This window comes from Pleurodeles waltl, chromosome 11 (assembly GCF_031143425.1).
Source record: "Pleurodeles waltl isolate 20211129_DDA chromosome 11, aPleWal1.hap1.20221129, whole genome shotgun sequence".
In the NCBI taxonomy this organism is placed as follows: domain Eukaryota; kingdom Metazoa; phylum Chordata; class Amphibia; order Caudata; family Salamandridae; genus Pleurodeles; species Pleurodeles waltl.
Genome location: NC_090450.1, coordinates 903815461 through 903842274, shown reverse-complemented (window position 1 = coordinate 903842274; position 26814 = coordinate 903815461). Strand labels below are relative to the sequence as shown.

Below are 26814 nucleotides of genomic sequence, written 5' to 3'. Positions count from 1 at the left end.
CCAGAATTCCCTGGTCTTACTGGGTGCTAACAGGAAGTATATGTGTTTCCATTCTTCCTCAATTTCTTTTTGTTTCAACTTACGGGATATTTTTTTGTGTGATTTCCCTGCCTCTTTCAGCATAATTTCCATTTGTAGGCTCTTTTCTTGTCTATGTAAGAGCTCTGCATGGCGGTAATTCCTTTTGCTTTCTTTGAATTCTTTGTTTTCAAGAAGTAAGGGTGGCCTCTGAAGGCCAAGGTGGGTTGTGATGCCTGTGTAGGATTAAGGCTTCATATAGCTTATTCATTATTGCTGCTTAATGTTTCTCAACTCCAATGGTCTGCAAAGCAAAGACTTGTTTCCATCATGAGTATCTGGCCATGAATGCAGGGCACCAATATGATTCTCCTTATTGATTGGCCAACATTAAAGAGGAGCGTTTAACCTACCGGTTCATATTCCCTGTGCAGCATCGCAGTCACAATGACCACAACGGATATTGGATGATGATCACCTTGGGTCCTGTGTTGGACTTATGCATCTGCTTAAAAGCTTCTTACTTAAGAAGATGTAATCCAACGTTGAGATGTTTTTTAAAGTAGGCTTTGATTTGCCTGATTGGTCTGTGGAGCCTGACTCAAATTTGCTGATGCAAGCTTCCAGAATGTTTCGACTGCAGTCCCCTCCACCTGTCTCTGGATGGCACATATCTTGGATGTTAAAGTCTCCAGCCATTAGGTTCTTGTGCCCTGGATGCTCGCAGAAGAATGCTTGTATCAAGCCAGTGATCTTGGCATTTGCTACTTTCACCTCCCTGTTGGGATTGACGTACAGGCTTACTTACCACTGTAATTGAGGTATATGTTCTGTCTATTACAAAACCGTTTATGACAAGAATCTGCACATCATGTAGGCTATTATTCCATTCTTTTATTTTTACCTACGGGTCTAGTTTCACGTACACAGAGAGACCACCCATGGTTCTTTCATATAGATTCTTCTTATGTGCATCTTTGTGAAATGCCCGTAAACTAGGCATTGTGGACCACGTTTCCTGCAAACACAGACTGTCGCTAGTTTGTAAATATTCATTAGAGTCTTTATTAGCCGTTAGAGAGTTAAGGCATGCCACGTTCCAATTTATAATCCTAATCATATTTTTTGAGGTTGACATCTTTGCCCCCACAGGACTAGGAGCAAGGCAGCCCCTTTGTTTGAAAGGCTGCTGGTAACCAGGCCCACTCAGATTGCTCCCAGCAGGTATGTACCAATGTTTCTACCATGCAGCGTCTTTCTCCTAGACCCCTTGGCAGCTGGACTGTGATCTTTTTTTCCAAGACTGCGGAAGTATTGGCCTGATACCACTAAAGACGCTGTTTGAACATTTTCGTTGTGCTAGATGGTGTGATCAATGATAGGATGTGGTGATATTTTTCCTTTGCCGAAGTGTTTGAGTATACCCCACTCCTTGAACTGTTCTTTTTCTGCAAGGATTTTTTGACCATCAGCTATATCTGCCCACTCAGCCAGTGTAGGCTCTTTTTTTGCTAATTAAAGGATACTTCTTGATTTGCACAGATGTATGGTAAATGTGCCAATGTAAGAAAGGAGAGTGAGGGTATGCTAATTAAAAGGAATAAGATGATTTAACATGTCACATGGCCTTCTCATCTCGAATTCTGGAGTAAAGATCAATGGGACAGGTGGAGGTGTACTTATATGTTAATGAGCCCCTGTCTGGTGTTTTCCAGAGTGCTGAACAGTCTGTATTATCTTAGCCTGCCCAGTAGTGCTAAACCGTTGCATGTCTTTTCGGTCAAGTAAAGCAGACTCCTCCGTTATAGCTGATTATGAATATGAGCTTCCTCTCACGGTGTTCCTCAATGGATACCATTTGTTGATTCCTGATCCGTTGGTGCGGTTTTAGTAATATATTCTGATTGCTAAACTGGATAGCCATTTAAATTCCTATAAGCCTTGTTTATGTCTGCATGTGCCGCTGTACCCCTAGCAGTCTTGTCTAAAACGATGTTCGGCTCCATGGGGTGCAAGCTTACTTGCCCAATGGAGGTGTCTTTGGCGCTTGAATTCACAACCTGTGCCTAAGTTCTATCCTGAGGGTTTTGTCCTATGTGAAGCATTGTCTAGGTGGAACTTTCTGTTTTGAGTCTTGCATCTGACTGTAAGATTGGGCCGATAGGTTTGGTTTCAATGAAACATATTCAATTTCTGCTTGTTATTGCTGTTTGAGGGTTCTTTATTTTAATTGAAAAATTGGATAATTCCCCGGGCCTTAAAGCATTGCTGTTTGCGAGTCGCAATTTCCGATGTACGTGTCTAGCAATTCCCTATTTGCAATTTCTACAGGGTAGAAATCGTACCTAAGAAATCGCAAAAAAATAGCTATTTCTTAATAAGAAATCACAATTTAAGAAATCCAGGCCAAAATGCACCTGAAAGCCTAGGTGGGAGTGATGAACAGGGTGTGGCCACTCCCTAGAGACCTGACACAGCTACTGGAAGCAGGGAGTGGCTCAGACACAGTGAAGGAGGAGCACACCACACCATGGCTGCAGAGGAGACCGGGGAAGCTGGAGGCAGCAGAAAGCGCAAAATGAAATTTTCCTAGAGGGAGCTTGAGGTCCTCACTGAGGAATGTGTTTAAAAAAGTTACCAGCTCTTCGGCAAGGCCTCCTTTTCCGCACCTGAATCAGAAAAAATAAATCTGGCTTGAAATTCAACAAAAGGTGAACTCCTCGGGGGTCACCCAGAGGACCACACCAGAGCTGTGTAAAAGATGGTACGACCTGTGCTTCAGGACAAAGGACAAGCTGGCCAGCAAGATGGCTGAGGGGTGTGGTATGGGAGGAAAACCAATATACACAACTCCTCTTTCCCCCCCAACTGCCATGGAGCGCCTCATTGAGGGGACTCCGGAACCTGCCAGTGTCACTAGAGTAGGAGACATTGACACCTCCCTCTCAGCAGGCACCAGCCAGGGTAAGTGATTACTTTCATGTTTCTTCTAGGCTATACTGTTCGGCAAACCACAGCACATACAACACAGTATGGACTACTCCATTCAGGTGTCTGACCCACTCATCCAGTGCATCATGGTAGTTGTAGTACATTTATTCCCCATTTTGTACTGTGTGCCAGCAATCAGCCCCATCTCCTAAACCACATACACATATGTAGCAAAGTCACAACATTGTTGAGTTCAACATAATATAATTTATTGAAGTTCCCAGTTACACTACATTTGGCACGTTTGCCACACATTTGTTCATGCAGGTTTAGTTTTGTTTATTTGTCTGTTACCACCTGATTAAAAGGTGGTCACTAGAATGTGCACCAAGCACTAACCTATGTATGAGTTGTTTCACTGATACCATGACATGCCTTACCACAGAAGTAGTTGCCTGTGATTTCTGTGCGTCTTGCCCATCCTTGAGCCACATGGATGCCATTCTGTTGTCTCTGAAGTGGCTGTTGTTCATCATCAGAGTCTTCATCAGATTCAGGTTCAATTATGACATTCTGTAGTCCCCTCCATATTGCTATGTTGTGCAATATGGCACAGGTCGCTATTATCTTGCAGCATCTGTGTTGCATGTAGAGAAGTGCACCTCCGGTCTTGTGGATGATCCTGAAGAGGGATTTGAGTATGCCAAATGTCTGCTCAATAACTAAGCATGTTGCTTTGTGTGCCCTGTTGTACCATCTTTCACTTGGTGTCCGGGGGGTAAGGTAAGGTGTGAGGATCCATGGGCATAAGCCATATGCACTGTCACCTTAGGAGCATGAGTGGGGAAAACATTGGGTCAGTTGCCACATACATTCCTAGTCAGTGTGTGCAATTATTATGAGGTTAACTTACAAAGCAAAAATCCATCTGGAAATTTCCCCTGTGCCAGTCGGTTGTATATTCCACTGTCGTGGAACATAAATGAGTTGTGTGTGCTGCGTGGGTACCTGGCCACAGGGACAGTGATGACACAGGAGGCCCCACACACCACCTGCACATTCATGGTGTGTGTGCTCTTCCTTTTCCTGTAAATATATTCTGATGCTGAAGGGGTGCCTATGGCAATATGTGTTCTATCCACACAGCCAATGACATTTGGGAACTGTGCCATTCTATAGAAATTGAGTTTTGTTTGCTGCATTGTTTGCGGAGTATTTGGAAAATAGATATATTGCTTCAGCTTTCCTACCATTACATCCAGGAACTTGTGGAGGAACCTTCATAATGTGCTCTGTGACACTGCCCCAGCACTGCTATGACTGACTGGTTTCTCACCACGCAAAGAAATGTAGGCAGCATAAAACCTGCACATGGGGCAATGTGGGGTTACAGCGTAGGAATCACATTTTGCGATTGGGTTTTGGGGATTTGTACATAACGAATGTGGATTTTGCATTTGTTAACGGCCCGAAATAGCAATTCGGTCCGTTAAGTAATACAAAATAATTTCGTACATCTTGGCCTTAGTGCTATTATCATTCCCAGTCTCTACCATGTTCACTGGGATATTTGATGCTGTCAATGTGATCACTGGCTCTTTATACATGGTATGAATCAACTTATTTTTCCATCTGCAGTTTTTCAGTGATTTCCACAGTTTTTTTCTTTTGTCGTCCAGAGAGCTGTGTCTGAGCCACCACAATCGCTTCTGTTGACCCTCTTTCAGCATTGCTGGTAGATGGCACATCTATGCTCATAACGATACTGTTATTACTTTCTTCCGCATTGCTTTGCTTTCTGTTACCGATGGGCCCCTGTGTTCTGGGGCTTATTTGTTCTTTGGGCCCTATTGTGCCTCCAGATGCTGGTAGTATATTGTCCACCATTAGATCGGACTCGTCCAAATTGGACATTTCCCTACTTTCTGTGTTACTTGACCGAGCATCTTTACAATAATCTTTTAGAGTTGATAGTAGTTCTGGCAACGTGGGTAGTTTCTCAACGATCGCTTCGCTTGTATTACTTGTTGAGGTGTCCATGCCCTTTTGTTTTTTGGCCCAAAGGTCTAGCTTGGAATTAAGCGTGTCCAGCTTCTTATCAATTGTTAGCACACTCTGAACCAGCATGTGCATCAGCTCCACCTGATTTTCTAATTTATGAGATTGCCACGTTAGCGACTTTACTGCAGCTAGTAAACAGGAGTTTATAGTATTTATAATAAGATCAGAACCATCACCGTTAATAGAGGTAGAGCTCAGGGACTGGTCCCCTTAATGCCTGGCCCTTGTTCCCCACCCCGGGGTCCGCCTCCATATTTGATACGTTATGCTCCATGTCCATTGAGGATGGCTCACTGGGTTGCTGCCATAGCACCTTCCTAGTTTTATTGATGGGGGTGGAGCAGTTCTGCTTAGGCCTGGAATTTGCAACATTTGCTTGGTCATTGAGGTTGAGTTGATGATTATTTGACAGATGTTCTAGTGCCTCTGTTGTTGCTTCCTGCCTTTTTTGTGAAATGGAAGGATGGATCGACTATATTCGAACCAGTGAACTCATTTGGACCATGTTCCTGAATAAACCAAGCCGGCCCATGTATTGTGGTTTTTCCACTTGTGCCACTTTACTCATTAATGATGAAATCTCTATGACCTTTTTTGCTCCTACAGATGTGCTTTGATAGTGAAAATTATAGGAGTTCTTTTGGATGTTACTATTTGCCACCACAATTTCTGACAACTCCACCAACTCTGCAATTGTAGATTCTTCGAGGCTGAGACAGGTTGTGCTGCCTGAGGTGTAAAAAGTAGCTTCGATCTGGCCAGTCTGCTTACTCCCTTCCTGGTTAACTGATCCTGATTCACCCTTGAGATGCCCCCAAGGACCTGTTTCCCTCATGGACTGCTCCATCGGTTGCCCTGTGGGTTGCCCTGATGGTTCCCCTATCCCAGCCTTCATCCTTGTACAATACTTTTGTATGGGTTTAATTGTTGTAGCTGGGCCATGGGTTTGAGCGGCTTAAGCCGATATACCCCTAGAGGGGGTCCTGGTGCACTGTCCCTTCCTTAGCCTGATTAAGTCCTTTTGCTGGGATGTCCAGGGACTTGGACGTACGTTGACCAGGCATATCACTCTGTCTCCTTTGTTGCCTCACTCTTTCTGCTTTGATATCTGAATATGCAGGGCCTGCTTCTCTCCAAGCCTTTTTTGAGCTGGCGATAAGTCTGTGTCGCAAGGACCCTAGTGTTTCTACAAGACTGCTGGATTAGGGGTGGCAGCACTTCTGCGTCTTTTACACAGACACAGGCAAGAAATAAGGATGATTTTCAGTACATTTATTGAAAAGACTGCAATCTAAGGTAAAATACATGTGCTGCAATGTTTAGGATACTGGAAAGCAGTAAAATCAGGACTGTACAAATGAATGACGTGAATAGGAACAATCTTAACATTTTGCAAACTATATGAATATGCAAATATCTCCCTGGAGTGTATTTCTACCCTGTAGAGAGAGCAAGGCGTGATAAACCTAATCTGCCCAAGCCATATCCTTAAAAGGTGCCCCAACCCCCTTAGAACAAGGTCGGCCTCCAATAACCCAATAAGGCAATGTAGAGACACAAAGGCTGAGGTCTGCTGCTAAATGGCATTCAGTGTGGATGGTGCAACCCCCTCTAATGACCTTGGTCTCACAGGGTGTTTTTATAAGGCCCTTGTTATTGTTCGTGCAGACATCATGACGTCGGTATGTACCTAAGTGTGAGATTGTGTGCGGAAACTTGGATCTGAAGTATCATAACAATACACAACATGTTCGCACTCTGATCCCATTTAACATGAAACAAGGGTACATGATAAACTAACGTACGTTACTGATAAAGATTCTTTCACCGAATGGCAACTGATTAAGAAATAAAAACATTTCTCCTAAAAATGCAAAGACTGCAAGCAAAGCTAAAAATGAAATAAAATCAAATAATACAACAGAGCATGGTTATATAGGTAAAAGGGTACAGGCCTGCAAGGCCAGGCTAAGCTAAACTCCTGTACCCGAGCAAGCTAAAATCGATCTACAACATCTCCGTGCCTCAAACACTCTATATGAGAGTTTCCAAATAGTGCATACGGCAGAGACCTGCTGTCTTGTCCTACGTGATCGGGTTGGAGGCCTTGTTTGCAAGGTCAAGGGTGCAATTGGGCATTCAAGTATACGAATTGAAATGCACACCTCACAATCAAAATGATGCCTTTGGTTTGCTTCTTTATTCCGTTTGCAAGTCTTATTTTACATTTCTGTTGACATACTTGCTGCCTGCTTTACTATGCTTAGTATGCTTCACTTGTTGATGCCTTCCCTTGCCTTGTAAGGAAGATTTCTGCATACTTCGTAATCTTGGAATGAGATGAATGATGCGAGGATTGGGCTGCTTGCTAGCTGCGCAAGAGGCACTCTGACAATTTGTTAATCGCCTCCAGGCTCAGACGGGCTCCAGTGTACTTCAGAGTGCTCTCAGATAGATGGAGGCCTAGCTCTGACTGCTTGGCTTTACTGCTTGGGCTTCTTAGATTGCTTAGACTGCTTCTTTAGTGGACCAGTCGCAACCCGCCTGAATTGAGCTTCTCGTTTTACAACAAAGTCTATGAGCTATGGGGTAAGGCTGCCCCAACGGTAATAAGAGCGTGTGGCTGTTCAAAAGTCCAGCCGTTAATGCCCCTTTAAGTTGCTTGTTAGCAGAGTGCCGCAAGGATAATGAAGGACATTGAGCAAGTGCTGACCCCCACTGCGTGGTGCAAGCCCCAATGCCCTATTGCCAGTCGCCTCTGCACCACAGTCAGGGGCTGCAGCCTAATGCCTGGCTCAAAATCTGTGTACCTCTCTGTGCTCCGGCCTCATATGTCTTGTATGCCGCACCTTCCTTGGCCAAGGACCAGGGGCTTGCTGCTTCTTGTTTTACTGCCACTTATCCAGCCGCACCTCTTTGGCTGGCTCCTCTGTGCAGGGCGGGCGGGGTGGGTGCCTGCAATAGGCCATCACAAAGCTTGCAAAAGGTCAGTAGTCCCCTACCCCCACTGCTGGGGTGTGCTATGGTGCACATGGGGTGTGCTGTGTACTGCTCACTCCAAGCACAACACCGCAGCCTGGGCAAGGCCCAACCCCTGCTGCTACTCCCCGCAGCTATACTCTGGTCAGCTCAGCCTGATTCAACTGCCAACTGCTTGCACACAAGGCCACACCCATCCACGTCCAGTTACGTCCTTCCATCCAGCTATGATTTGATGATCAAACACTCACTATCAGACTGTTTGCAAACAGTATTTTTTTGCAACCAGTAATGACATTAATGACCCAAGTCAATTCATTAAATTCTGATTTGGAATGGGTCACGGTCCTGTCTACCTCATAAAATTACTGAAGTAAGTTGGAAATTGCAGCTCACTCAGATTGGTGGTCATCACTGGGACAGTGGCCTGCTATAGTTAGCAGTCTACCATGCCTGTGATTGCCTTTCAACAGAGCTGGCTTTTCAAAATGCACCCAATTTTCCCTAAAAGAAACAATGCTGTCCTTAAAATAAAAGGTTTTCTTTATGTGAAAATCGTGTTCCTTTTTGGAATTTTGGTTCTTCGGCTACTGCCTACACCACAACAAACCTTTAGTTTTACATTCAGAAAGGGAATTTTGCAAATGCAATACCACCCTAGCTTGGGAGTTGGTAATTTTTCAATGTCTTGCAACCTTATTTCGCTTGCAAAAACATCAATACATTGAATATCAATTTGTGTTTGGATGCCTGCAAAACAGCTTTCCAAACACAGAAAGGCTGATTTGTAAAAGGGGATTGATACTTTTAAATGAGTATTTTTGTGATCTCAAACTCCGAATGAGATTATTTGTGACTGTAAAAATGCTTTGTATATCTGGCCACTAGTACTTATTGAGTACTTAATTTTGACTGGCCTCTCATTATGTGTGGAATGAAGTCTGTTGACGCAATTAAAATTTCTGCTGATTATATCAATGTGAATCCAAGCAGTGTCTAAACACATATCATACAGCAGACTATCCTTCCCAACATGCATATTAGTCATGTTATCCAAGAGGTAAATGATGTAATGGAAAGAAGAGACTAAAACAAAAGATGTTGAAGCTAAATTAGAGTGTGAATTCCAAAAGCTGTCTGCCTGAACGGGGTAACTTTAGTAATGGGATCATTTTGGGTATCATAAAGTTAAAGAGAATGCTAAAGGCCTTGTTTTAGATCCTATATAATACCCAGACAGGATAGAGGGAACATTAGGAGGGCTTAGCTACAAAAATGTTGGGGATGCAAGAAAAACTTCTAAAAGATGAACGGTTAGAGTACTTTCTATTAAATAAACCCAGAGAGTGGTCAAAAATGCCAGAGTGACACATGAAAGTGCAGCAGTGCATAACAGGAAGAGATGTTCACCTGTCAAACAAGTAAAAAACTAAAGCTAGTTAACTGATTGAGAGCAATGAATTACAGACTTCTGGGAATCCATTCATTTCCGGTGCAATCTTTTATTTAAGAAGTGATTGAAAATGTATGTTAGGAGTGACTGGAAGAGAAGATCAACTAAGCCTGCTAGAAACGTATGACCCATCAGGCTCAGTTCTGAGGAGGGAATGAATGATGGTAGAAGAGTGGAGGAGGGTTTGTAAGGATCCTTACTAAAAGAGTTGTGATTTGGGTGGAGGAAGGTTGTTATATTATCTGACCTTCGTCTGGAGACACTTTAGAGGACATAAGCCCTGAAAGAAGTCCCTTATGAAGCTAGACAAGTAATCTTCAGTTTGGCACTTGTAAATCATAGACCAGTACACACTTGAAGGATAAGTGAATGTCTGGATACCAGCTGGTGTAGGCCAAATATCCTAAGACAAACTGAAGAAAGGCAACAATCTAACCAGTGGCAGGTCCTCCGTTTGGGAGGAGAAGTGTCACCCCCCGCCAGCAGCAGAAGCTGCAAACCTTTCCCAAGGAAGGGACAATAAACTCTTGTGAAAGGAGCGGGGCCATGGGGTGACGAGCAGTGAGGGGAGTGCACTGTGCATTCCCCTGACTGTGCATGTATGTTTGGCTGGCCAAACATACATGCGCAGAAGGCTGTCTCCAGCCCAGCAACACAGTTGCCAGGCTGGAGAGAGCCTGCACAGGCTCCCAGTCTGCCTGGGAGTGCCCAGCCAATCCTGACGCTGCTCTGAGCAGCGTCAGGATTGGCGCAGGGCAGGCTGGGAGCCTATGCCTGCCTGCAGGACAGAAGAGGAGCTGTATGGCGAGAAGCGGCGTGGAGGTAAGTTTTTTTTCATAATTATTTTTTAAAATAAAAATTACTTTATCCCCTCACCTCCCCTTCCCTTGGCGTGCGCCATCCCGCCCCCTGTTACCCTGGGGAGCCGCTGCTGAATCTGACTTGAGGTGGGGGGCACACTGTCTTTGTTAAAAATACTTTTTCTTTTGATGGTACTTACAAAGCACAGACCTCTTGCCTTAAGGAAGCAGAGGAGGTTAAAATTGACAGTATGATTTGATTTTGGAAAGCATTATGTCCCCACAAGCAAGTAATGAGAACATAGGTGCACATTTAAAACAAGAGGAGGAGGAGGTTATATCACAGTGAGAGTTGCACATAATTTACAAGGTGTCCTAAATTACAAAGAGTGCATGTAGGGTTACAGTGCTACTTCTGTGAGGGAGGGATTGAATGGGAGCACATACAGTGAGAAGATTAGGATCTTGAGTTTTTGAGGCACAATGGTGCTAATCGTAGGGTAGGGAGGGGCATGCGTTTCCCTCCTGGTTTTGGGTACTCCCCAGATCAGTTGGTTGGTGCTGCATTTGGTATGTGTCCTCCCAGTAAAGGGGGGTGGGTGGATTTCCATGTAGTCTGGATTATATATGTTTATGGCCTTGCAGATGATGGACATGGATTTAAATTTGTTGTAAAATGGTGTTTCAGCAAGTAGCTGAATAAGTGGACGATGTAAAAAAACATTACTTAGTCAGTGATTAGTCGTGATATATATTTTACTGTTTGAGGACGACGAAATCCAATAGGTTGTAGTGGAAATATATTTTCAAGATACATGGATGAAAGTTCAGAATAATAAATTTAAATTTACCCACATATACTAACCTTGACAATATAGTGACAGTTGATATTACACTCTTATTATTGTTGCAGATAGATATTTTGTCACTTGATATTGTGACATAAATTTGCAAGAATGGTTGTACAAAGGGTTAATGCTGGAACAAATTGTTTTATCTTATTAAGCATATTATAATACAACCTTGTCCTGGCTTTCTTGTTGACATAGTATTTAAAGTAAAGGATGGGCCTGCGTAGAAGCCAGGGGATTTGGTGTTGACAGAGGAGGACTGGAGAGTCAAGCCTTCTTGTGCATTTCATTCAGCCATATCCCACTCTGAAGCTGTTGTTTGCCACCATGAATGAGTGTGAATTGTGGGATTTGGTTTTAGTAGTGTGGTGACTATCAAAGACTCAATGGAATGTATGTGAAAGTTTATCGCATATGTGAAGGACTCCTTAAGCCTGAGTTGCATGTTATATGCATCATGGTGAAGAGGATTTTGTTCAGCTAGATGCATCCCAAGTGGCTTTCTGTAGAAACTACATCATTGGGGTTAACATAGCTAGGAGGGACCCTTGAGCTCCTCCACGTGCTGCCCCATATTTGACATAATTTGCTTTTACAATGAGAGAGGCCCATGGTGTAATGGCCCCAGCTGTGTTTGCACTGTAGAAGGGATACATTAGTCATGACACACTCCTTCAATGGAGGTATAGAAAACATAAAGGACACTTAAGGTGTAAGATGATGGTGCCAGGGTGATGTTAAATGGTAATTCTTGACGGAACATTGTTTCTGTGGTTTACTTCCACTTGGGGTGGGGAGTGGATGGCCAGGCGGTGAAAAGTAAGTTGAATGGAGTGGATTTTGTGGGATGTTGGGGATATAAGAGTAAGATTCACCGAAGTTCACATTTTGCACTTCCTTTGGAAATGTAATGTGGCAATTTTTCTGATTTGTAATCAATAAAATTGTTGAATTAAAAAAACAACTCAGGGTTTGATTATGAGTAGGTTGGTTAATTCTTACATGTGCTTAAATGCCTTTTATGCATGGGTTAGAATTATGAGTTTTGTTTTATTTAATGCATACGATAATTATTGGATGCATTGAATAATTCAACCTTCGTTGAATTTCATCAGGTCAAACCCTCAGAAATGTAACAGGGGAAGTTGTACTGTATTCACCATACTCTTCTGACTTTGGTGTGTTAAACACCAAAATCCGTATGTTATATCCCACAAATTCCTAATAGGTGTTATTGCGCACAATAACTAACGTACTTCATGTTATCTTTATTTATCATGTGCAATAACACCTAAATTCATAATCAGGCCCTTACGTTATTACTTAAATGGTGCTAGTAAAGATTTGATCTATGTTTTACTTTCTTCATTTGTTTTTTTTAATGATTTTTATTGGGATTTAACGTAGAGGCAGTTATATCAACATTAACAGTCTGGGTAATATGAACAGTAACAGGTGTAGTCACCAAGCAACTTAATTACAATAAAGGTAGAGTTAACAAGCAGAGGCAAGGTGTGAGTGTGAAGTAGCGAGGAACAGGATACATGGAAGGGGACTGTAATATGTAGTGTAGAGAGGTGTGCAAGGATCTGTGGGCCCTCTTAGTTGATTGAAATAGGGTAAGAGTAATGTAGTAGTGCAAGCTACTCACAAGGATATGTTTGCTGTGCTCTGGTTCGTGTGGTGGGACTCCGCGGTCTGATCTGTGATGTGTGTCTTGATGAGGAGTTCAGTTATAATATGAGCCTCTGTGACACCTTTCAGGGTTTTTCCCTGGGGAGGTGAGGCTAAGTCTCAAGGAAGGGAGAAGTTGGGGGATGAACTGTGGGGCGTAGAAGTTGGAACGGGGGAAAGAAATATAACTGGAGGGGAGTGTGAGCAGTGAGGCGATGTGTACTTTAACTACAGTGGTGCGATACGGGTGGATCCAGTGGTCGAGTGGAGCAGTTGGTTTTCATGGTTGTGGGACAGGGAAGGTGGGGGGAGCAGAGGGGGTGGTGTCTCCACGACAAAGGCCCTGGAGCTGAAACAACATGGCATGCCAAGCAGGCGCAATTTGATGCTTGCGTCTCTACCACTGCTCCTCCCAATGCAATGCAGAGCTTTCTGCTGCACTCCATCTGATGAGCGTTGACTGCCATTGAGGAACCGTGTGGGAGCGTGGGGAGCGCCAGTGCATGGTGAGGAGGCATTTAGCTAATAGAAGTGCAAGGTTTGCGATGCTCTCACCTTTTGGGTTTTCCGTTGTGGGAATATGTGAAGGGCTGCGGATTTCCAAGATCTGGGGGCTGGGAGCTCCGTAGTCGTGGCTAAAGTAGAATGTATTTCCCGCCAAAAGTTGGCTATATTTGGGCAGGACCAAAGCATAGTCTCGAGATCTGCTGAGGAGGATTGGCATCTTGGACAGGTGAGGAGTGCTGTGGGGAGCATGCAGGTCAGGTGGGCCGGTGTGATGTATGCCCTATGAAGGATTGTGTATTGTGTGTTCTTAAAACAGGCATTTCTTGATAACTTGTGGGGATACTCAAGTGCTTTTGACCATTCAGAGTCATGTATGGGCCTCCCTAGGTCCTCTTCCCATATTTGGGGGAGGGGTATCGGAGTAGCCAGCAGGAGAGCCATTGGTGATAGGCCACCAGGTAGTAATTTTCAAAGGACGAAGCCCCCAGGCTCCCCATCCCACCGGTAGCTGTAGCTTACAAAGGGCTTCCCCCCCCACCCCCTCAGGCCCACAGGAGATCTCGGAGACCACTGGGAAGTTTGCAAAGTGATAGAGGAGGCGGGGGAGAACGAAAGTGATTCTTCCTGTGAGGGCCAGTGACAACTTTTGCCAAAAACACATCTGCAACTTTTTTACAGTGAGTGCGCACCCATCCAACAGGACTTCCTGATTATGGTAAAAGCAGATTCTCAGGTATCGGACCGCGGCTGTGGCCCGGGTTAAGGGAGTGCCGCCCAAGCATATGGTTTTGGGGGGGTTGCATCAACCTAACAGGAAAGCACATGATTTTTGTCAATTAACGTGCAATCCTGATGCGGTGGCGAAGTCTTGGAAAGTCGTCGCAATAGGGGATAGGTCAATATTTGGATCTCGGACGTACAGGAGTAGGTCGTTCACATATAATGACACTGCATACGTGCTGTCCTCCAGACGAATGCCCCAGTTCTTGGCAAAGCCAGTGAATCAGTGGGGTTATGGCAAGTAGGAAAGGAGAGAGTGGGCAGCCCTGGTGGGTTCGGCGCTTAACTGGGAATGAAGGAGACATTGTGGCCAGTGCAGACCCTAGACGTAGGACAAGTGTATATGTATGCAAAAGGTCACCGACTTGTGCCCACTGTCTTTAGAACCTCGAAAAGGTAGCCCCAAGATAGGGAATCAAAGGCCTTCTCGAGGTTTAGTGTCAAGGAGAGTGCCCATGGGAATCGCAGGAGGGCTGGTCTGTGATGTGGAAAAGATGCCTAATGTCGTTGGAGGTGCTCCATCCAGGTATAAATCCACTCTGATCTGGGTGAAATAAAGCCAGGAGGACCTGTAGGTAACGTTCAGCCAGGACTTTACCAAAGATTTTATAGTCGTATCCCAATACCGCTATTGGTTGGTATGACAGTAGTAAGGTGGAATTGCGATCTGGTTTTAGCAAGGAGATCAAAACCGACTCCCTTGGGGTGACGGGAGTGTGCCATTAGTGAGAGGCTCGTTAAACATCTCCACCAGACTTGGTACCAAGTGGGCAGAGAATCGATCGTGATATTTGATGGGAAAGCCATTGAGACCGGGTGTTTTGTTGCAGGCTAGCTCGTGGATAGCCTATTTTACTTCGTCCAGAGTGATTAGCCCTTCCAGATCTTCTCACTCAAGCGCACTTATGGAAGGCAGTCATAAGGAGAGTAAAGAGCCTGGTTTGTCACCAGTGGTGTGAATAATGGCTGTGTAGGCTGCAAAGTTATAACACCGGAGTCGCTCCACTGCTTCCGCCTGATGTTTTTTGGCGTGTGTGAGGGCTTGTTGTGCCGTGCCGCTGAGAGGGGGTGATTGTCTAGGGAGGTGACCAAATCATCAGTAACTCAGAGATCCTCTGATAACTCCCTCCACACCCATGCAATGTTCTGTATGCAGAAACCTCTAGTGACAAATTTGAATGTGTTATGATTCATCTCAAAGTATTGACCGATGTGGGTGAGCTGGGTGCCGCAAAATGCTGGGTCGTCAAGGTTATCTTTGGACAGATTGTAGGTGGGAACTGGTGGGTGTGGGGTGCCCCAGGACAAGTCTGCTACGTGGGCGGCATGATCAGAGAGGACTTGACCCAGATTGTCTGAGTGTGTACACCGCAATAGCAAAGGAGGTGAGCATAGGAAATGAACCAGACGGGCATACAAAATGTGTGGGGCGGAGTAGTGGGAATACAAGTGGGTGGTTGGGTTGTGTGCCCTCCATATATCTTGTAAGGACCAATACTGGGCCCACTTAGCCAAGTGTTGTGAGTGTTGGCGTATTGGGGTATGCTGTTGTGGTGGATGAGAGAGATCCAGGTGGGTGTCCAGGACGTTGTTGTAATCCCCTCCTAAGAGACAATGTCCACCAAATGGGCAAGTAGTTGTGATAGGGTGGCCCAAAAAGGTGATTGATCAGTATTTGGGGCAGTGGTATTGGGTCTCCATCTAGCTGCCCTTCTAAGAAGACTTATTGGCTTTCTTTAGCTATCACTGTGTTGAGGGTGTAGAATGGAGTACCAGGATGTATCCATAGCATTGGGCCTCAGACATTTTTAGGGTAGGTTGTGTACAGTGCCTCTCCAGAGCCTTCTTAGGCACTGTAGCTCACAGAGAGTGATATGTGTTTCTTGAAGGAAACTGATTTGAGCCCCTTGTCGCTTAATATACGAGTAGACGGTGTATCATTGTCTAGCTAATAAACTAACTGCACATTTAGGGTGAGGGTTTGCATGTTGTGTCCAGTAGCCATGGTGCCTGCTTAAGTGGGGTTGTATGTGTGGGATGGGGATGTGAGACAAACATTGGCCAGTGTGCTCTGGCATGCCCACTAGTGTAATAGAAGTGCCTGCTTGCACACAAAAGAAAAAAAGAACTATGATAAACAACATCGTAGTATCCAGAGCCTGCAGCATGGTGCTACACTCTCAAACAGATTCTCTCAGAGCCAAGACAGAGAACGGGGATGGTGCCGTGGTAGCATTAAGTCTTGTGACCTGTACTGGAGCGGAGGCCATAGGTCTGCAACCCGTTCAGGTACTACTACAGGGAGTTCAGCTAGCTGTGAAGAGATTGTGTGTCCAGTTGGACTCTTATTTAGTGACATGTTCAGTGCAGAGTGATGTGGGTTACAGTAAGTCCTCTGCTGTATTTGGTGTGACCTGCAGGCTAACCAGGAGGTCTTTAGGATTCTGATCGCTTGTAACTGTGTCTTCTTTACTATATGAGGCATTTGTGTCTGAGTGCAAAGGTAAAGTGGATCGACAGACAGCAAGCGCTGGCTAGATGGCCGATCTCTGACTTTGCCGGAGCTCTTGTGGAGTGGGTAATCTAGCTTCCCCTGAAGATTGGTTGTGTCGCCACCCCGTCATTTCCCCCATCCCTTGAGCCACTCGAAGGCGGCGGCTGAGCACCTTCAAAATGAGTTTCCACCCACTCCAGGTGGCTTCCAGGTCAGTGAAGAGGTGGGTACATTGATCGAGCATATGACCTTCAATTTGGCTGGAAAGAAAAGAGAACATTGGATATTTAGCTCTTGAAGTTGCGCTTTACAGACAAAAATGAGGAGTGCTGTTGTGTTTGCATTATAAAACCTGCGAACAGTGACACCCGACTGTCGCCATGCATGTGGGGGGTCCGCTAGTTATGTAGCATGCAGGATAGCATTGCTGTCTTTCTAATGTAGGAGTTTTGCAACAATGGGGTATGGGGAGGCCCACAGGGTGGCTTGCAGGCAGGCGCACAATGCACTTGTTCCCTGTTAAAGTGGGGAGTAAGTGATTGGGTCGGTGTTAAGGAGCGCACCTATTCCTCTAGAAAGTTGATCATGGACCCAGTCCCTTCAGTTCCTTCCTGCAAACCCACCATGCTAATATTACTGCGGCAGGTTCAACCTTCCCCATTTTCGGCTCTGTGTTCTAAGTGCTGTATTCTGTCAAACAGGACTCAAGTTATCTGCTCATGAGTTACAATTTGAGGCTGCAGCTCAGCAATGGTGCATTCTGTCTCTGTGACCCTAGAGGTGATCTTCCTGTAGTCTTCCCAAAGGAGTCCAAATTTCTCTCGGATTTCTGCAATCCGTGCTTCAACAGATGTGCATGAGGATTCAATGGCATTTAGCTTGGGTGTTGAGTCCGGAGGAACAGGTGGCTGTGAGTCACCAGCTTCCCGTCCATGGGGAGAGCAGGCTTGGTGAGGGTATGCATGCCTGGGTCTTCACCATTTTCTGCCACCCCATTGTGGTAGTGGGGGCTACCCTGAGTGTCTCCTGAGTTTGTTAATTAAGGTTATGACAATTGAGGCTCCTCGCTGGTGGAAGGCAGGCCTAGCAGGGCCTGCCTAAATATCTCTGTCCACTGGAGGTAGGTGATGTTTTGAGGGTCTAGGGGAGGCAGAAACAGGTCCCTCTTCATGCCTTGTTCTGGCTCAGTCTAAGTGTTACAGGGGTGGGGAGCTCTTCCAAAATGTATATAGCTGGTGATTGAGTTCCCCAGGTATGAGGGGTGCGCCCCTGCAGTCAAATCGAGGGCCTCCCTCTTGTAATTAGCAATGTCAGGCTTTGTGGGGCGCACCTGGACTCCAAAGTGCGACCTGATGCTTGCCTGGTATGTTTGTGTTAGCTAGTCGGTAGTGCACAATGTAGGTGGTCCTGTTAGTGAGGCCTTTCGGGGGTGATCAGGATCACGCCAGTGCTCCGTTCCTGTAAGTGGTGGTGACCTTAAGAGAGTGATTCCCTTGTTGGCTGAGCTTGCTACGATGGAAGGAGGGTGGGAACAATGGATTGATCCCCTTGAATTGAAGCAGGTGTGCTCTGCGGAGCTTGCCAGGATCTTCTTCCCTCCATGTGCACGCGCGTTGTCACCAGGTGTTGCAGGGTGATCGGGGGTCGCAGGGCTCCTCAGTACTCCCTGGCAGGTAGGGCTCAGACACCACTGCTCCAGGGTGTCCGCTGTGTTGTCTATAGTTTCTGGGGGCCGCTCACCCCTGGTTGGTTTCTATGTGGGTGTAGCCTGCAAATGGGGCTCCGGGCTCGGGTGGGTCGCTGCTGTACTGTAGTGGTGTCCACTGGTCCCTGTCTCGCTGCATTTTGGAGCCAACGGCAGGCTCCATACCTCAGCGCGGTGTGCTCCTCTCCACCTCTCAAATGGTAGCAGTGGGGCCACAGGCAGACAATAGCATCAGGCTGCCTGCGCTAGCCACAGCCGCATTCTGGGGCTGGGCCCATGCAGTCCGCTCCACCGCGGCCAGGGGCAGTTGCAGTTACTGACTTGGCAGACGACGGCGGAAAGGCGTCTGCGTTCCGTCCCATCTCCGCTGGTTGGCAGGATTAGGGCGGATTGCAGGACCCACTGAGCTCCACTAGAGAATGTCTGCCATCTTCGCCACCTTAGCCCCACTCCTTTTACGTTCCTCATATGAGTAAACACATGATTGTCAGTGGCATTTAAATACTGGAAAACATTCATGCTAAAACTTTAGAAGAATCTTGTCCATCTTTTTATTTTCCTGATCCTTCTGAGAAGTTCTCTAATCTGTTTGGTAAAATGTTGGCAGATTTTTTATGAGAGTCTTGGGTGGGACTTTCTGTGTAGCTCGAGTCCCTGATTTGAGTTTTATCTAGTTTTCCTTTCTATAAGACAGCGCTATATGGCCCTCTTTAAACACATGTATCTTTTCTTGATTTATAAATTCATACAAAAAGACATTTCTGGATTTGCCAATGGGAACAGAATATACTGGCAATATGTCCTTTCAGCTGGGCTTCACCTTATGGCCCCAGTGTTTTGCTCATTAATCATTTTGGATGTGATGTGGTTGTCAGTTTTATCACATGAAACATGCTGCACTAGATCTTGATTGGGAAAGATGGTGTGCAGCACAGGATAAGACAGCAGAAACAAAGGTGTAGTGCTGGTTACCATAAGACTGTGCCTCCATTGTTTATCTTGCAGTGAATCTAAAGGGAAGTATTGACATGTTGCATTGTAAAGTAAACAGTAAGCTTATGCCTTTATTCATACACATATGTGCATCAGTATGATTTGTACGTTCACAAAGAAAATTACTTTATTTTTTTATGCAGAGCCTTAAAGCTGACCAGATATTTACATTTTAGGTCCCTTTGAACTACGGCAGTTTAGTCATGGACAGTCCAACCCCACTTACTTCATCAAGTATGGAGATCGGCAACTTGTGCTCAGAAAGAAACCGCCTGGCAAATTGCTGCCATCTGCTCATGCTGTGGAGCGTGAATATAGGTAAGGTTAGATCTGTATTGTTTATGGATTCCATCTTTAACATGGCAATGCCATTTTGAGCATATAAATATATATATATTAGTGTTATAATATGGGTGTAGTTAATGTACTTTTGTTTCTCCTGGCCTACATCTTTTTCCATGTATTTAAAAATGTTTAGTTCCTTCAGTAAATGATTATTGATAATTATGTGTAACCTGGTCCTACTGAACATAGCTTCCCAGTTCATTCTCTGTCTATACAATCTTCTTGCTTCCCAAGCAGGAATGTTGCAGCAGCCAAAGATGTTTACTGACATTTTTTCCTGCAAGCTTTGTACTTCCTTGAGGTCATATTTCTTTTTTAATTTATTTTTTGAGGAGTTTTATTAAGATTAAAAAAAACGTTAGCAATACTTAGCATACCTTGGTAAATTTTGTAATGCACAACATTTTCGCTTTTTAGCTAAAAAAGCATAAAGTTATAAAGCACAAATATAAGAAACCGGTTGGTCACATTTACAACTTTTGGCCTGCGACTTCATGCCAGAATGATTTTGACACACAAAAACAGTACACACATAAAGTCTCAAGCCCTGCACCATAAGAAAGGTGTTGTCATTTTTTTAAAGAAATGTGTTTTGCTACTTGCCATTAAATAAAAACTGATGTTAACTTTGCCTTAGAATCACATTACTCTTCTTTACAGCTAGAGATTAAATAGTGAATGTTGTTATTTTTCTAAGACTCTAACTCAGATAGATAGGTGAGCCTTACCAGTGATGATCTAGATTTGAGCCCATTCCTTCCATGCTACCTTTAGCAGGACAGTATTGGATTTGTACTGTCATTGCCTTGCCAAAACAATCTCTCATCTAGATTTTAATATTCCTGAAAGGGGTATTCTCAACAGTAGCATCTACAAGACACTGCAAAAGGCATATGTCAAAAATGTTGCATTTTTCAATAACCTCTTTAGTGAATTATTTTCATAGTCTACACACCTCACGTGTATGCAGTAAAACCCTGTTCCTATAATATTTATTGCAGAGAGAAAAGTGCCTTCAGACAAATTCTGTCAATCTTTCCAGTGGTGTCTAGGTTTTGAGAAAAGCTTTAAGCTGGGCTGATGGAGTCCTAAGTTCAGTGGCCACCTCTTTCAGAATGATTATAAACTTCCTCAGTTCATTGTTCTCTATTGGGTTGTATAGGTGGAAGCGTTACAATACTTGCAGAAGTTATGCTTCAGATCCCTAACCTCAATCAGAGTCTATTGTGACTACACATGTAGGACACCTTGGACGTTGAGCGGTATTGACTTTAACTCACAATAGACTCTGCCTCAGGAATATGAATATGGACCTCCCAAACCCCTTTGAGGTAGAGTAGGCTGCTGCACCATAATACTGAAATAATACTTGAAATGTTCATCATTTAAACACCTGGACACTTTCTGGTTTGCACACAGTAATACACTGCGGGCCATGATACTGGGCTAATGATTCGTCAACTAGGGTCTCACCTCTGAAACTTTCTGGTCCCACACTGCTCATTGTTCTAAACTCCCTGCAACCCTTCACCTCTTTTCCCAGATCTTTCCTCTTCCACCCGCATAAACATTGCAGCAGAACCCTTGGAAATGGTCAATCTTTTATATTCTCAGCCAGCACTGATGGCAATGACATTTTGTTCTTCCAAAAAAAATCAAAATGAATCTAAATATCCGCAACAGCCAATAGCAGTAGCAGTAAACATACTGTGCTGTCGTTTTTACGCATCCATGCAAGATGGAATTTCCTCTCTTTTTGACACAGTAATGCTTAACCATCTCTGCTCCCTCATATAGACCATTATAACATGCTACAATCTTTATAATTCGATAGTACAAATATTAAACCAAAATATCTGTCTCCACAGGTTACCAATCTCTCCACTGAGCTGGCCCCCGTGCAGGCATAGTCACTTTCCGCACATTCCAAGATTTACCATCTGTTGCCTAACTCATGACCTTCCATGTGCACACCAGATGCCCACCTTCCTTTGCCCTCTCTAGCCTTGCACTAATCTCACTCCACTTTAGCCTTTTTCATTGTAACGCTCGGACACCAATATTTTCCATATCCAACTCCTCTCTCCACCCTACTCATCCCTTACTTTCTCCAAAAACACTTGCATGCTTTAATAAATCGCTTAGTTTCTCTCAGAAAACACCCTGTTGCAATATCGACTCACAACTCTGAAACCAAAATGGACAATTGCATTAGAGCAGCCTACACAACCTAATTAAAAAGTAATCCACTGCATCACACTCCTCAGAGAGGCACATGAAAACTCCAGCCACAACTCTTAAATACCTTGTAAGCTGATTTTTATGTGTCAGTGCAAAACATGCCAGAATACTCTCTGTTCTACAGGATTCCAACCTCAATTAGAAGAAATAGCTTCTATTGGAAACACACCAATGTTATCAGCCCCTACGCAAAAGTGTCATGGTATGGATGAAATACAGACAATTAAGTAATGTATGTTATAGTTACGTAATGCCTAACCAAAGGAATGGTATTACGTAGGACTAAGAGTCCAATTGCTAATGTAGGGCAGTGAAGGGCAGAATAATCCCAGGGAATGCTACAAGGATAGCCTAAGCGCTATCAGTCATGAAATCATGATTCTGCTGGTGGTTCTCAAAAATTCGAGTTGTTAAGCCAGTCACCCTCCAGTGTCACATAGTTAAAGTGACACAAGACATGCCTTTAATCTTAAATAAATAGCTTAGCAAGGTGACTGAGATATACAGTTAACATGTCTGTCTTATTAGTTTGACTGCATTATGCATATCATTTCGAGCAGAACTCTCAATTTCCCAAGTTCCCTGCATGAGGAACATACCCATCTTAAGTATTATCTTTGAATTCTGGGACATGTAGTCATGGTGTTTTAATAGGTAAAACAAATCCTAGCATGCAAAGTAAAAACTCTAGACTGGATGAGCTACTCAAGTCTGGAAAGGGGAAACTTGAAAGATTTGCATACCTCTCAAAATGTATTCTCCAATAATGGCCCATTTTCAAATCTCCACCTGTCTCTGCTCCTCCCTTCGATTTTCCAAGAGGGAAACCCAGAGATTCTTCTCTCAGCAAAATCACAGAGCCTCTTCTCTCAGCAAAATCACAGGGATCTACCAGATTTTGGAGGGGACTTGCCCTTTACTATGCTCCCTTATGTGTGTCTCAGTCCATAACAATAGAGAGGGTAAAAAAGCAGCAGTTATTGCTCGCAGATATGGATATTAAAACCTTACTTAGACCCTATCTCATGCAGTTTCTGTGTCAATATCTGTGGTCTCTACAAAATACTCCCATTTTAGCACACCTGGAGACATATAATTCCTTCACAAAATAGAGTATGGACTGTTTAAATGCTTAGTTGAAAATATGTTTAACAGACCTCTCAGTATGCACTACGTGTCAAGAACACATAAACCACACATACACCAAAGTTAAATTGTCAACCATAATCTAGAATCCTGACAGAGGCGTTTGTAATGCTGCCTGAAGTGTACATACTTCGAAAGTCCTCATGGATGACACTGATCCATGGAATGGGTGCTCTAGGCTGTTTCAGTTGGATATGCTTCATAAAAGACTGCAATATTATCACATACTCTGGTCCTGAAAAATTTGGAATGTTTACTAGGACAAGTTCTGATCCTACATGAAAGATTTGTGCAAATTCAAATTCATTACTTCAAACTGACTAGCACTGCAAGGCGATGTCGCAGACTTTCTTGGACTGACCCGTCACTGGATGTGTTTTGCAACAGAACCAGCAATGGCCAATCTGTGTAAATTAAGTAAAGGGATGGAAGACTGGCTGAAAGAAATTGTGAAAGTTGGGATTCATTAAAAAAACCTACAAAGTTAACATCTCTTGATTTTCTACCCAGTCTGACAGAATATGCTTAGAACCCAGCATATCAGACATGGAATCGCAAGCCACAGATGCACAATGCTCCACAACCTGAAATGTTCTAAATTTGTTGTAGTGATCTTTGGTTGGACCATTTATATGAGTATTTATAATTTTTATGTGGTGCGATTTTCATGGGAATCTACTGCTTCACTGATGCATTTCATAGTGATACCTTCTTGACAGGAGAGGAGCAAAGTATCTTAGATCCTTGTAGTTTCGTCTGACCTCTGATCCTTATTCTTATTATAAACCCTCCATTTCTACCCATGTTTAGTGACATATATTAGGTTGAGATGGTGCACATACACTATTTATATCCTGCAACCCTACTGAAATCCCCACATGTATGTGTTAGCTTACCCCTTTCACCCGGTCCAGGTTTAGCCTTTAGCATAGCTTCCTGTAGCACATTACATATAATTGCCCTCCACTTGTCCAACCCCTGGCCCCTGTATTATAAAATGCATTTCCATCTGCTGCCCTACCTTGTTCTCCGTTTCCTAGCACACACCCTACATCCTGACTCCTGCTAACCCACTTTATGGGTCCATGCCCAAGTGAGATGCTATGTGTGAAAAACCCTAAAATACTGCTTGATGAATAGACTAACAATATGCAGTTTTACATTGACATGAAATGCTTGCCCAGGAAGCTGCTATTTGTATTTTGTAAATTGATATTTGTGAAAATATATTGTGTAAAGAAAATAGAAAGAGCAACCAAACTGTTAATGTTTTTATAGGAAATAATGGTAGCAACCGAATCTAAGTTGTGGCTCAAAGCACTTAAATGAGAAAAAGATTGTCTCAATGACTGCAGCCATAACCACTTTTAACAGGAAACTAAAGAGACTGCTTTTCTCTTGGTGGCTATTGTGTTCCATTAAAGTCCTGTTTGGTGTACCAGTGACATCTGCAAATTCCACCAATGTCTTAACATGTACTACGGTTCTATTGTTTTTCTCTTGCTACATGGTGTTGCTAAGGATCACTCTTAATTGAGACTCTCACTTGAAGTGGACACATCTTGGGAAAGTGTTGACACAGGTTTCTTCTCACTGCATTTCTTAAGAGGATTGCAAAATTAGGTGGCTGTCCATCAGTAGAATAGCCTTAGTTTAGTAGCACGCACACATTACCAATATTGCAGTATCAGGTTAAGATGATATGTCTCATCACATGGGAACCTGTTATCAATGGTTTCTTCAATAGTTGCTTTCAATACTCTTCTAGCGTTTGGAAGAGGGTCCAGTGGCCAGTTCACAGGTCATTGGGAACTGTGTTGCTGGAGTTGAGGCACACGTCCCCATCCTCCCTTGCTAGCAAGATTTACAGTCAACCATACAAAATATCAACATAATGTCTCTGCATACTAACTATAAATTGCGTTTCTTGAATCTCCCTCAGCTGTATCAGTTGGTAATATTTATGGTACAAAATTCAGAGGAGGGTTCCTTTTCTTGGACAGCACCTCATATTGAATCAAATTATCCAGTTTTTTTTTTTTTATAACTTCTGTAATGAAAAAATACATTTATTGATTGTCATTATCATCACCATAAAATCTTTATGCAGTTGATGAAAACAAGCATAAAAGAGCACAATACATATAGATATAAAATCATCTCAATAATACGTTTACATATGAAAATGCCAATCATGGAAAAAGAAAGAAGACCCCAGGACAACAAGGTCAAAACAACTAATCAGGTCTCGATGTCCTGGACGGCAGTGCAACTCATAGGAAGCATAAAACAGCAAACATGAGAAATTCGTTGGGGATCATCTGTGAGCAAATCAGGGCCAGCTGTACTTGAATAAAATTCAGGGACTTCAACAGTGGGACTAAAAATTGCTTCCTGTGCCTACTAAAATAACAAAAAAAATAACAAAATATAGGGTGTCGTGCGGAGACCTATTGTCACAGCCGCAGGTCAGCCTACAATCAGATGAAGCCCAACCATTTGGGGAGGCCAGTAGATGATGAAACGAGTTGAACCTAAACCTGGCTAAAAGTAACCCAACTGGCTGGTGGCGGACCTGAGCTAAATAAGGCTCCAGGCCCTGAACAGTCCTCAGGTGCATGTGTCCCGCACTGAGGGTTTCTGCAACTCCCGCTGTTCTCTTTCCAGCAGAGCCCAATCCAAGAACAACCTCTTAACACCTTTCAAGTCACGAGCGGACAGCAAATTGGGAACGGTAAAAATATCCACTCTCCCAAGGGAGGCAAAAGCTGCCTTTATGTATGTTATCCAAGGGATTTTATCCGCCATGTCAAGGGCCAGAGTCAGAAAGAATTAATCAGTTCAGCCTCAGTTCCTCCCTGGTCCAAACCTTGATCCAGCATAGGAGAGGGTTGAAGGCCACTGTGTCCATCACATGACCAAGACCATCAAAACGTGGGGGTGCATTGAGGTATCTGTGCTACTTGAGGCAAAAATCATTCTCAACGATTTGTATCTTATACAAGTTTGCATACCCCGACCTCACTTTTGTACCATAACACACATTTAGACTGATAGATTTTTAGGAGGACCCTCGGTGACCAAGATCCAGCCTACACACAAAACTAAAAACCGCCCCCTAAGTTTAAGAAATTCAGATCTTATAACCTCAATTAACAGCTTACCATTGCTCTTTGCTTCAAATAGGATCCCCAAATACAAAAAGGCCGAGACTTTACCCAAGGTGTAATCTGCCACATTAAAGGTCTTGGTGCTGGTGGACTTCGGACCGACAACCATAGTATAAGATTTGGGAAAGTTGACAAACCGGTCCAGATCCCTTATAAATGAAACAAACTTAACCTAGAGTAAATCAAACTCCCTGGCCTTGCAGGTCATAAGGACAGCATCATCTGCATTAAAAAAAAAAACTGGGAGGGACCTCGCACCTACTCAAGGGCAGTCCACCTGGACAGAGAGGAAGGCAGATTCCAGCCCGTTCACATACAGAGTGAATAGGGATTGAGCAAAAAGGCACGCCTGGTGAACACTGCTACTAGTGGGGAAAAACTGGGTGCGCACAGTGCCCTGTGAAAAACGCACTGAGGCAGAGGTATCAGAATGTAGGTCAGCTAAAAGGACCACAATATTCGGGGAAGCCCCCATCTTGGAAAGCAAGGCCCAGACTTTCACGCAGTTTCTCCTGTCAAATGCGTACGTCAAACCCATAAATCTATGTGAAGATTCAGACCTGGCCACCATGTATTTATTAATAATGAGATAAAGATTCAAGCATTGATCAGAGGTGGACCTGCCAGATCTAAAACTGTATTGAACATAACTCATGATGATGATCT

At 43.9% G+C, this 26814-nt stretch overlaps 1 protein-coding gene across 3 annotated transcripts in view; it reads left to right on the top strand.

The window, feature by feature from the left end:
* The window catches only part of ACAD10 (acyl-CoA dehydrogenase family member 10), a 363878-nt gene that overhangs the window by 159272 nt on the left and 177792 nt on the right, over positions 1–26814 (top strand). For all 3 annotated transcript variants that reach the window (XM_069214832.1, XM_069214834.1, XM_069214833.1), the window contains one exon: positions 19423–19564. In XM_069214832.1, coding sequence (XP_069070933.1) covers positions 19423–19564 — 142 coding nt within the window. The remainder of the gene's footprint in view (positions 1–19422; positions 19565–26814) is intronic.